Below are 12,527 nucleotides of genomic sequence, written 5' to 3' on the forward strand. Positions count from 1 at the left end.
TGATCTCAGCCGTTGGTCATTTAGATTCCTATGCAAGAATGATGTCTAAAAAAAAAAATAACCAAATCCATAATCATTTGGTCATTCACAATTGTGTAAACAAATGTAATCCATTAGATAAAATTAAAACGAACATTGTGCTAATCAAATGGTTTCATATGTGTGTAGATAATTAGCGAATGAGTAGTTGTGATTATTAAAATACATCCTAAAAAGAGAAACATCCTCACTTTTCAAGTTTAAGGAGGTCCTCTTTTGATCCTATATATATTCACTAATTTTAATCACAAATAAATATCTGAGTTGAAAAGATAAAAGTGAAACTAAAGGTAAACATTAGATTCAAATTATCATCTTTCATCTTTATCATGTACGTTGATGCATAATGAGATAAACTAAGAAGAAACCGGAGAAAGATCTGTGTGAGAAATTGATAATATAATTTCTAAATAGCAAATATATATGTATATGTGGGATTTACTCGAGAAGAGAGTAATAGAGAATAAGGGATAATGGTCGTGATCAGAGACGACGTCAGGCCATGGATGGTGGAAAAGAATAAAAGAATAGAATCTGGAAAAGTAAATAAGACAATGTTAGTGATGAGATTAGGTTAGGAGATTGATGTTAATGGTAATTAGAATAGTTATAACGGGGAACGGGGATAATGGCAACAACAGAGGTCGTGGCACCCTCTGTGGAGACAAATGCTAACACGACACCGTACGGAACGAGCGCCACTTAGCCCGGCTCGGTGACCGAAGTAGTGACGCGATCCCGAGGCTCCGAGATCCAGGCTTGGTCGTCGTCATGGAATTCTCAGACAACTTTAAACTCGATCAACCATGCCCTTGATTCCGTGTCAACTTGGGCCTCCCTTTCTTTTCTTTTTGTTTTCAAAAACAACCCAACTTGTACCTCCTTTTCTCAAACCATTGTTTCTGTTAAATATCTGAACTTGATTAGATTAGAATGTTCTTTTGGGGATGCTTTTAGGATGAACTATGGCTTTGCGATCACTATGACACCTTGTGGTGTGAAATAGACAGAGGACAGATTCATGTTTAAGCGAATAAAGTGTGTGTGATAGTGTTAGAAAAATTAATGAGAAGTTGAAATTATGAGTATTTAGAATATATAATTTGATATTGGAATTTTGCGTTTGATGCAAGAGTAGTTTTAATAGTTTCTCCCTTCTCTTGTAGTAATCTAAAAATCTTAGGATGTCTCGAACTTTGTAGTGAATTTATATAAGCATGAGACATTCTATATACTTTTTATTCATCTAGTTGATAAATAAATAAATAAATAAAATCAAGAGTTTCGTCCAGATATTCTCATGTTCATGGGACTAAGTGACTAACGATGGCGCCGGCAATTTTTATTGATAGTTGTCGCTATGTTACCAACTTACCATGAGAAAGAAATGGAAGAAGGACACGACCTGTGATGTTCAACTTTTACCCTTTCAATTTAATAACAACAATCAAATAAAATTCATAACTAATAAAGAGTAAAACGAGACACCAAAAACATACTACAAATTTTTTTATAAAATAATTCAAAAGTTGAGAATAGCTAGCAGTTGGCTAGAGTCAGAATGAATTCAGACAAATATATAATACCTGAAATTTTGATTTTCAAACTTTGCACGTATATCTTTGCCAAAAAAAAAAAAAAAAAAAAACTTTGCACGTATATAATTATACTTACTGCTAGAATACAACATTGTCAATCGCTAGGTCCAAGATTGCAGTGATAAAGAGGTTGAAGAGGAGAATTTGAGTTGCATAGGGATTGGGGGACATTGATTTTTGAAAACAAGACTTGGGGGAGAGACATTCATGGTCAAAATATGCTATTGCTGTTCGTTCATTTTCAAGCAATCGATTTCCCTTTCCGTTAAGTTTTACCACTACACCGATCGAATCAGTGCGCTGATGATCGATCTGCGCGTGGTTTCATCATCATTTTTTGACACTTTGATCGTCTCTGTGTGCTGCGATATTGCACGTCATTGTTTGGTTCCCACTTCTCGATCATGACAAAAACCACCACCTCCATCAATATTATAAGGCAGTTTCTTAGCATCTTTAGTTTACTGAGGTAATAATTCATCAGCATGCACTTGCTTAGGTGCTTAATGGCTAATGCATGGTAATTCACAGTAAACGCTTAGCTCAGGCAGGCTTAAAGAGTTAAAGTCCAATATCATACTTATATTATGGAAGCCAGCCTAATCTAAAAGGCTGTACCTACTACAGCAATATAGTAAATCTTACATCTCTCCAATAAGATTACGAGTTGGTAAGGAATGGATCAACTGGTTTAATCTGCCGGCAACGATGTTCATATAAATATCATGAAAAAAGTCGGTGTGTCAGCTAGTTATAGGTACATTGAATGAGATAGATAATGCACTTAATCATTTAGATTTTGAAAAAGGACTTCTGCTACTTACAGAAAGACACATACAGACTGAGAAAAAGGGATTTCACATGGATCTAAAACCCTAATTCCTTTCGAGGCCGGCTATGAACGTCCAATCTCCAGAGACTAGAAGGTAGGTGCAAAGCAAGAACTAATTTATAAGAGCAATATAAGGCTCGTTAATTAGGTAGTTTTATATCTTTGGTTTGGTAAGTATGATGTCGTAATTTGATTCCGGTCACCATTTCTGGTTGAGGACTAGCTATCACTCCATGATCTTTGTTTATTCTAGAATGTAACAACATTAAAACTACAGGGAAAAGAACATTGGAAAAATTATAGTTATCATCTTTTCTTGGATAATTTTCTCTCCAAAGGTAGCGGATTATAAAAGAGATGACTGTTTGATTGAAAGATTAGAGATGTTAAGAGGCAAAAATTTTCAGATAAGTAGATAACGTACTAGGATTATGTGAGGAACTAGCCATGCATAGGCGAGCTTGCGACGTCATTGAAGACCTTGTTCATGGGAAAATATATTGATCATATATCAACATCAATATGAGTTGGGCCTTGGAGTAGTTAGCAGGCCATCTAAGTGGTTGAGCCCAAAAGTAGAAAGTTAGAAACAATGCCATCCACATTACTACCGAATAATAATGGATCGATGTTTTATAGATGGTGGAATTAAGAAATAGACATTCGGATGAATGTTTGATATAGCATGATTCCACCACCCTCGCTTCCCTCACACTCGGGCAAGCCGGAACAAGCAGAGACTTTGTCTGGGTGAATCAAGCTTACCACCGCCACTTTTCAAAACCATAGGTTTCGCCGCTACTCACTTCCGTGCATCAAGTGCATATATTTGTTTTCGTGTGAAATAATGAATAGGTGGAACCTGTATGGCTGGCCGGGCAGACCAGGCTATAGCCCAACAAAGATTATTTAACGATATGGTTGAGCCCAACTATCCAGTTTCCAAGCCCATTCATATAGTTGAGCCCGCCCACCTTCACTGTATGATACGAAACTCACTCCCTTCCTGCGTTACACACGAGCCACGAGGCCTAACCTCAAACTAGCATCTATAACAGCCAGCCATCTAAGGAATATTCAGGTGTCTCACTGCTGGATTGCTAGCTAGCTTCACAATTCAGGTAACCTATCTATCTCCTCCGTTCAGTTGTTAATCTCCGATTTTCTCTGATTCTATCTTCTTCATCTAATTTTCTTGAGAGCAAGATTGGTTCTTACAGTGATATATGTAACACACAACTCGGAGCCTTTCAGTATGGCACACATTTTCTAGTGAAGAACAATCTACACCCTAACTTAGAAAGAGAGAATCTGTCCGATCCAATAGTTTTCCGATCAGAATGGTAGAAATTTCTTTCGCAATATCTGTACCCGAAACCCCCCGTTTCATTTTGGATATCTCACAACTGACTGCACTTGTTTAAAGGAAGGAACCGGCAGAAACAGAACCAACAGGGAAGTAATTTCTACATTGAATAATTTGTGAACTTGAATGTAGCAAAAATGGAGATTATGCACTAACATTCTTTGCAAGCAATTGAAAATGGTGGGCTGTCCAAGACCAAGCAGGAAAAACAAGGTTGAGAGTTCACATCAGTATGCTTGTATGCTCGTCTCTTATTGAAAAACTTACTATTTTCAGCACCATCATATCTTACTTACATCACTAAGAAACAATTATAGTTGGGTCAACTGTTTTTATCATCACTACTATGGCCCTGTCTGATTAATGCACTATATCTTATTAGCGTAGTAGTTATGATAGCCTCAAGCTTTATTTGGATTCTGGACGTTAAAACAAGAAGAAGGTTTCTGATAATGGAAAGGGGAGTGTGTAAAATAATCATAACCAAGGACACAACTTCTCTAATCGAGAATAGTTTATGCAATTCACTGAAATCATTGGAAGGGTTGTTAGTCAACTTATTTCATTACTAGAGCATATAGCTTTCATCAATACCTTTCTCTTTGTCAGTTTGTAGCCGCTGCAGGAAGCAAGGTATAATTCATAAACAAAAATTGCAAATGATTGAACTGCTTTACTGGATTTCAAGGAGCCCTCAAATTTCTGAGACTAATTGCTCTAGTAACGAATATACAGATAGCCCAAGTTTATAGTATGGAAAACCAAACCACAGAGATGGAATTCAAAGAAAAAAGAACAATATTGATATTAATAATCACTATTGGAGTAACCCCATTTATTTCTGGTGAACTGAATGACAGAGAGTAAAAGGGGTCGAAAACATTTTCTAAGTACAGAAAAGAATGTAGAAGGGAAGGCAAACCATTTAGGATACAATATCAAAGCACATCCACAGACACACACACTCAAACACAAACAATAGGTATACGGCTTACTCGAATGACTCCCAATTAAATTTAGGGTAGGCAGAACCATTGGCTGCTGAGGTTGTTGATGTAGATGTTGACGAGATTGGGATCAATGGCGGCATATTATCAAAAGTCTCCCACTGCGTGGTAACGATTGGCCCTGATGTAGAATGCCTGGATGGTTGTTGTTGTTGTAATTGCTTTTGCCCTTGCTGCTGATGTGTAGGTAAATTCCCAAGTGAATTCCTTGGTTGCTGCTCTTGAATTGGTGTTAGGATACGCCCATTGCCGTTGGAATGATTTTGTCTATGACTATGAGCTTGCTTTGGAATATGATCCCCATTGCTACTAGGCATGGAGTTTTTAACTTTCAAAACATCCAGAGTTTCAACATACTTCTGAACTCGTTTCACCTACAAAACCATCCATAAACATTATCTAACCTTGTACTCAAAATTCAAATTGAAACGAACAAGACCATAGGTCCATAACAATCAAACTTACCTGCATTTTCCTTTGCAACTTCACATCTCCATCCCCCATAATTCCGTCTAATTTAAGCAACTGATTCATCAACTGCTCGATCACTTTAAGCACATCCTGTTCTGCAACTTTTGCACCTTTAGTAATAATTGTTTCAAGAGCAGACACCTACAAAATTCCCAATTCCCAGTTCACTTGTCCGAAACAAGATGATTACAGTACTAGTGACTTGTACTTTTGTAAAGAACTGAGCACAATACCTGACCGGCGAGCCGGTCTACTTCCAAGCTGATTTCGGAGACGGACTTTGATGCCTTCTCCATTTTGGCATTGCGCCTCATCTCAAGATACCGCTTTTCTTGGCTAAGAGGGTCTTCAACACACACCATCTTTGATCGGTCTTTCACCCCGGAAATGTCAAGAAACGCCTTGGAATCCCTCTCCTTGTCTTTGAATATCAGCTTCATATCCAGGTGGTGCAAACCCGTCGGTCCGACCAGCATTTTCTTCAAGTCCCCTGCACGCAAAAACTTACATTTTCACACACACACACCACACCACACCACAAACACAATTCTCAATTCTCAATTCTCAACACACAACAACAAAAAGTTGGATGAAACCTACCAAACGAAGCTTGGGCGCCAATACTGATTTCATGGTAAACAGACCCGTGCTTGACCCGGACCCGAATTGTCGGCGGTGGCGCCAAGTTCCGATCAGAGTCCGGATTCCGTTTCTGGACCAACATTCCTCCGGGCCTGACCTCCCACTCCCCCGGCCCAGACTCGTTCCCACCATTCATACTAGACATTGACACTTCCACCCCTGAACTCGTCTTGTTCTTCATTCTCATCATCTTCTCACACCTCTCCAATTCCCTCGAAGATCTGCTTCAAATTCCACCCAATTGAGACACACCCCTTCTCACAGCACACACCAACAACAACAACAACAACAAGACACTGTTCTTTAATTCACCGAACCCCGGCATATCACGCCAGCAGCCACGTGTTTTTCTGACATACGACACACACACACACAAAAAAAACCAGTCTTTGCTTTACACCAGAATCAATGGCGTCTTACAAAAGGAAGTCGAGACACCCCATGTATTCCACCTAATCCAAAGCCGATGCCTTCCCCTTAAAGAAACAGAAAAAACCAGCAAACGGCTCTGACCCAGAAGAGTCCGAACCCTTCTGAGATCTCTGCGGCAAAATAATGTAGTCCCACACAAGTCAAACAGCTGCGACAGAAACTTTGCCGCAGAGATTTAACATAAAAAGTGAAACCCTGAGGAGAAAGAAGAAGATGAGGAGGTTTGAACCTGCGGCGGTGTGTACAAGGATGGGTGGCCGGGAAAACCAATGCGAAAACAGAATCAAAAGAGTTCTTCTGGCTCTGTTTTTTCTGGTTCTGGAGGAGTCGAGGAGGGGAAGAGAGAAAGTGGAAAATAAAAATGAGGTAATATAGAAGAAGCGAAAAAAAAAAAAATCAAGTGGCTGGCCAGCTAAGTGAGCTGTTGAAAATGAATATTATATAGGGGAATTAAATGATTAAAATATAGCTACCATAATTATGCGTAAATTATTATTATGACGACATTAAAAAAAAAAAAAAAAAAAAAAAAAGTGATAGCCGAAGCCATAGAAGCCGCCAAATGGTCCAAAAGGTTAAAAAAAAAAACACGGACGGGAAACTTGGGTTAGGTTCGGGTACGGGTAAGAGTACTCGTGGGAGAAGGTCCGGAACGGTGGTAGGGGTTGACACGCGTCGAGTTTAGGGTAGTTTGGGAAATGAAAGGGTGACTAATCATTGACTTGCGTGACACACGTGGGAGATAAACCTGGAGGGCGCGGCGCTAACTTTGTGGTTACACGATGGTTGGCCAGTTTAGTCTCGGCGCCACACGTGTTTCCAGTTTTACTTTTAGTATAATGTTGAAATTTTCTGTTTCTGTCCTTTTTATGTGGCTGAAAATTCAATGTTTTGATAATTTCTTATAAAAAAATGTTTTGCTAATTATTTTTTCATAATTAATTACAACTATATATACGGGTTGATAAAAAATAAAAATAAAAACTAAGAGAGTATTCAGTATACCAACGTGTACTTGCACCAACTGGAAGAACAGTTGGATAACATCAAGTATATTTTTTTATTACTAAAAAAATACATTATTTATAAATATCAACGTCTCTGATCTGTTAGAATTGTTTGTTCACTTGTACCGCTGTGCATAGACAAATTTTCCTATATACAAGAGATATGAGCAAAAAGACATGAAGAGTTTCTAGATTTTCAACTCGTTTTGAAATTCCTGGCTTAGTGGATCATTCTCCATTTAGAGCCATAATTATATATATAAAAAAATAAAAAAAAGAATAACACAGATATTTACATTGACAACTTGAGATCATGAAAGATTCTGATAGATAAAGTGATGTTTTTTTGTTAGATATCATTAGTTGAAAAGTTATATCATTTCTTCTTCTTCTATAATGTTTTTTTCATATTTTTAATATATTCTTCAAAATCATGAAGTTCATCGGTTTAATTGATGCGTTAGTTGCTAACAGTGTTGATATGGTAGCCGGAATAGACCCTCCGTCATGCTGTAAATTTAGTACAACAACTTTTATAGCTTTAGTACAACATTATTGTGAAGAACTTGGCTTGTCGGTTCCTAACTTTGCATCTTTTTATAAATTTTAGTACTACCACTTTTGCAAGACAAGAATAAACCTCTTTTCTAATGTGATTGCAATATATTCATAATTTAATAACACAAATATGGAAAATGAGCCAAAAATTATTTTCCCGGGCCAAAAATAAGCGCACACGGCGCGGTCGTCATTCGCAGGTAAAGTACATACCAAAACAAAGTAAACAGTCCCCCAAACAAAAACACAAAAAGACCAAAAAGTCCACCGTACTCTCGCACCGACAATCCCACACTCGCCAAGATCTTGCCACGTGGCGAAAGGCAAAGCCATAGAGATTAGGAGGCAGACGCCGCCAACTAGGAACCCCAAGAGTAGCTGCGGTTCGATGGAGATGGTGCAACCTACGTATAATTATGATTTTCTTAATTTTAATTTATTTTTGATTAGCTAATTACTTAAGTAATGAGAAAACTTAGTCAAGCTTAGAATTTAATTATTTCTGGGTTTTTGGGAGTAAAATAGGCGGATCTTGTTTGTGATTGGGGAGAGGAAACCGACCATTGGTTGTTAAATATTTATGGAATAGAGAGGACCGAGTTTATTGGTTAGGGGCCTTAGGGCATAGCAGTGGTTTTATAGAATTTCTGTGGGTCAAAATTGTGAGGCACGTGAGAACCAGGACAGGCACAGCTTCTAGCTCGACGACAAGAACAAGTCTTGTTGTCCTTGTTGTGGCTTGTAGGGTTTTCTAGAAAGAAAAGGGTTTTGGACTTTTAAGATGCATGGTCCCTTTTGTAAAAGGACTGAAAGCTATATACTTAAATAGTTAAATTCAATCGTTTTAATTGTATTACTCGTTTATTTTTTATCATGAGTTATTTAGTGAGTTTTATCTTAAACGTACAAAAAAGAAAACAAAAGAGAATGATTGAAAAAAAAAAAATTCTCCAAATTAGCATAGCATACGGATCGTTTCCTGTCAATAATCGAATGCCCTATTGTGAATGTGATTATGTATGTATAGAAAATTACTCAAACAATTCTTTCTTGCTTATTTCTTTCATTTGTTTTGTTTTTGAAGGGTTACTTTACAGCACCCCATCATTTGGTGGTAACGATCTTTTGGACACGTTTCCACATAAAACTTAAGGAACAAGGCAAAAAAGCCAAGCTATCATAATAGGGGCAACGGTAAAAGGAGGGAAGCGTATAGAATATACATGAGGTTTTATAAGTGTCACTCTCAAAATATTATAAGTAGTTTACAAGTACCAGCCGGCACCAACATCCACACACAAGAGTCTGCAGTACGATACGATACATATTCATAAACACATAAACTTGTATATCATCATCACATTCATCGCAAAATGATCACAGTACGTATATAGTAAAAACATTCGATCATGGCCATTGATGAATAACTTGGGCAAGTTTAGAAGTTAAAAAGTAGGCTATATATAGCTAAAGCTACATATTTCAACCCGTTTTGGGTATACCTTTTATCGCACACGAATTATAACTTATAAGCAAGGCAAAGTAATCATTTGCTGTTCATATACATGTTAGTATGTTGCAGAGCACTACCAGAGAAATGGGGCATGCATGCTTTCAGGGCTCCACGCAGACGGGAAACCGTAAGGATTTGGTGGTGTTTTCCAAATTAGATGGAGGCACGTGGAAGGTGCAATGGTGCATGCGTCTAAAGTCTCAAAACTTTAATTATTCTTTGCTATATATATGTATACAATGGGAATGATTAGGGTTCTTCACAAATTATAATACTCTCTCCTTAATTAATCAGGACATATAATTAGTTGACTATACTCTAATTGTTTTGTTCCATTTTTAAGGTTTTATAATTATGAATAATGGATCGAGGGGGCATTTCTCGACACATGTTGTGTAAGAGTTAGATTTGTATTTGCTAATTGTGTTAATTATATGTAGGGATATATAGATACATGATTTGTAGAATCAAAGGATGGTGGAAGGTCTCTGTAATGGTTAGTTATCCTTATAATTTGAAAACGAATACCCAACTGCTCAAAATTATTGAAGAATACAAATCAAACACGAGGTATATATATAGCTAGCTAGCTTAGCTTCTATTTTTTCTGTGTTACTGTTCTGTTTCGAAAATGATGGGGCACTAAATTTGAACCTGCAAGGAAGAGCATCGCTTTGGTTGAAATGCTTCACACACATGCAATCTAAACTCCACCCTTAACACTCAAGTCAAATAATACGCCAGAAATAGGCTTGGTTTCTTTTTAAAGCTTTACAATTTTGGTTTAAAATGCTAGATTGATTTTGATGTTCTACATGTTTTGTGGTGCGCTATCAAATTCTGACACCACAAAAATCATATCAGGATGAATGACTAGAAACCACTCTTCCCTCTCTCATATTCTCATAGACTTTTTGGCCGAATTGAAAATAGGGATGAATTCATTAAGATAATCATGTAGGTATAATGTCATGTACTTATAAGGAAGCGACATCATCATTGGTAAATGAAGCTATTGGGTTACCTGGGGGTCTCATTAGATCGCCTCCTTCTCGAAGTAATTGGAGGATTAATTAATATAAAAATATTTGCTTCTTTTGCATATACTAATTGCCTTCAATAATTATTATTCATACCAAATTAGGTCTTTTTTGACACATGGCCAACTTAGACTTGTTAATTAGCGGTTAATATGTGATATGAGGATATAAAAATGCTTGTCAAACGTCAAATCTCATCATTAAGAGTTAGTTTAAGCGTTGGTAGGAATGACTAATCCATTTTAGTTATCATATCATCATGTGCTTCAAAGTAAACTGAACATGACTATGATCCAAACGAATTTGACTGTGTGTGTTGATCAGAATGTACAATCTATTTTTGCAAATTTGAGAAGAAGAATTTAGATACGAAAAATACTCATATTTGCTATTTAGAATGTACAATTTAGTTTTTCTATTGGGACATCCATATTTGCTTATTTGACCTCTCATGCTCTTTACACCTCTTATTTGCTTTTTAAAAAGTAAAATTTGCTATCTAAACCTCTTTCAAATACCTAACTTAACCTTACTTATAAATAGAATATTTCGAGCATTAAAGATGAGTTTTAATGCTTCCATAATTATTTGTTTGCCACAAAAAAGAAAATTTAAAATAATTATTGAAAAAAAGTCATAGCTTGATAACTAATTAAAAAATATTACCACAATTGTTTTCAAGCCTAATTTTTCATGTTTTATGGTTATAAAAATTAAATTTGCTCATCAACACATGATTCTTACATATCAATATTTCTCCCATCAGAAACCCTAATGCGACTTTAGCCGCACCCAAACCCTATTCTTCGTCCCCACGGTGGTACACCCTACGGCCCCTGTTTACTGCACAATGACGTCCATTGACGACGTTACCGCAAGCTTCGCGGCATCTCTCGCCCTAGCGGGCTCTGATGTTGTTGACATCTCGCACTTGAACAGCTCCGACAGGCGTTCAAACTCTCAGGCTTTTCTTCTAGCCAAACCACTGACAAAGAAACAGTTTGGCAATCAGGATCTCCAGCGCCATTTCCGACGCATTTGGGTCATTGATGGAGCCTTCAAGGTTCAAGACAGTACCCAAGGCCGCTTTGTTTTTTCTTTTGATCTGAAACGTGATCGAAATAAGGTTTTAAGGGGAGGGCCGTGGTATTTTAACAAATCTCCGATTCTGCTACAACAATATGATGGCCTGGAAGATCCTCTCGTCATCCCCATGAATCTACTCTTTTTTTGGGTCAAAATCACAGGTATTCCGCCAGCCCTAGAAGAGGAAAAGATTATCATGAATGTTGCTTCTGTGGCGGGTAAGTATTTGGATTTTGATCAAAGACTGTATGACAATAAGGGTCAAATTAGGGTTCATGTAGCTCATGCTATTTCCCATCCATTCTTCTTGAAAATGACTCTCAAGATCATTCCTGGAGGCTAGAGTGGTGAAAGAGATTACTTTTTTCTATGAAAATTTGCATGGAATATGCAAAGATTGCCATCTTCTGTTTCATGAACAGAATATTTGCCCTACTGTTGATGCACAGGCTGGGCAAGACACCGCTACACGATCGGAGACATCAGGGAAGTCGCTCACATCCCATTTTCCAGGTTTGTCTGATCTTCGTTTCCAGAGTGGAGCATTCCGATTTCAGGGCCTGCAAACACCGCTACTGCCTCCAGTAGTGCGCAACCTATTTGGCACTTCTGCTATGAACAAGCACCGCAAGCCTATTGTTGTGCGTAGTGAAAACCTAAGGCCTGCTGAGGAAGGAAATGCCCTAGCCTTAGTTCCTGTGGACGTGGAGTCATCAACTGTGAAAAGAAATAGGCCTGCATCACCGTATACGTCCCCAAAGAAACTGAAATTTCTGTTTAATGGTGGTGAGACTGCTGCTAGCTCCACTTTGATGCCCAAGAAACTGAAAGTTCTAGAGTTCTACACCAAATTCTCTGCTAAATCACTGGGTCTCATTGAAGCTCCCGGAGGTGTCTTAGTTCCTAAGGAAGGATCACTCCCTAAGGAATCTATGC

At 37.7% G+C, this 12,527-nt stretch overlaps 1 protein-coding gene across 2 annotated transcripts; it reads right to left on the bottom strand.

Moving 5' to 3' along the window:
• Positions 1-4,615: 4,615 nt before the first annotated feature.
• Positions 4,616-6,774, bottom strand: LOC133715660 (BAG family molecular chaperone regulator 1). 2 transcript variants are annotated; one of them, XM_062142260.1, is made up of 5 exons: positions 6,617-6,767; positions 5,914-6,497; positions 5,547-5,803; positions 5,308-5,454; positions 4,616-5,216 (listed from the first exon to the last, which is right to left on the bottom strand). In XM_062142260.1, exons 2-5 carry the CDS (start codon positions 6,143-6,145, stop codon positions 4,827-4,829), a joined length of 1,026 nt encoding a protein of 341 aa, XP_061998244.1. In that variant the 5' UTR covers positions 6,146-6,497; positions 6,617-6,767; the 3' UTR covers positions 4,616-4,826. The 2 variants fall into 2 exon arrangements, with proteins under 2 accessions (XP_061998244.1, XP_061998243.1); XM_062142259.1 differs by having other exon boundaries at positions 5,914-6,774.
• Positions 6,775-12,527: the final 5,753 nt, after the last annotated feature.

Source organism: Rosa rugosa, chromosome 6 (genome assembly GCF_958449725.1).
Source record: "Rosa rugosa chromosome 6, drRosRugo1.1, whole genome shotgun sequence".
Lineage (NCBI taxonomy): Eukaryota > Viridiplantae > Streptophyta > Magnoliopsida > Rosales > Rosaceae > Rosa > Rosa rugosa.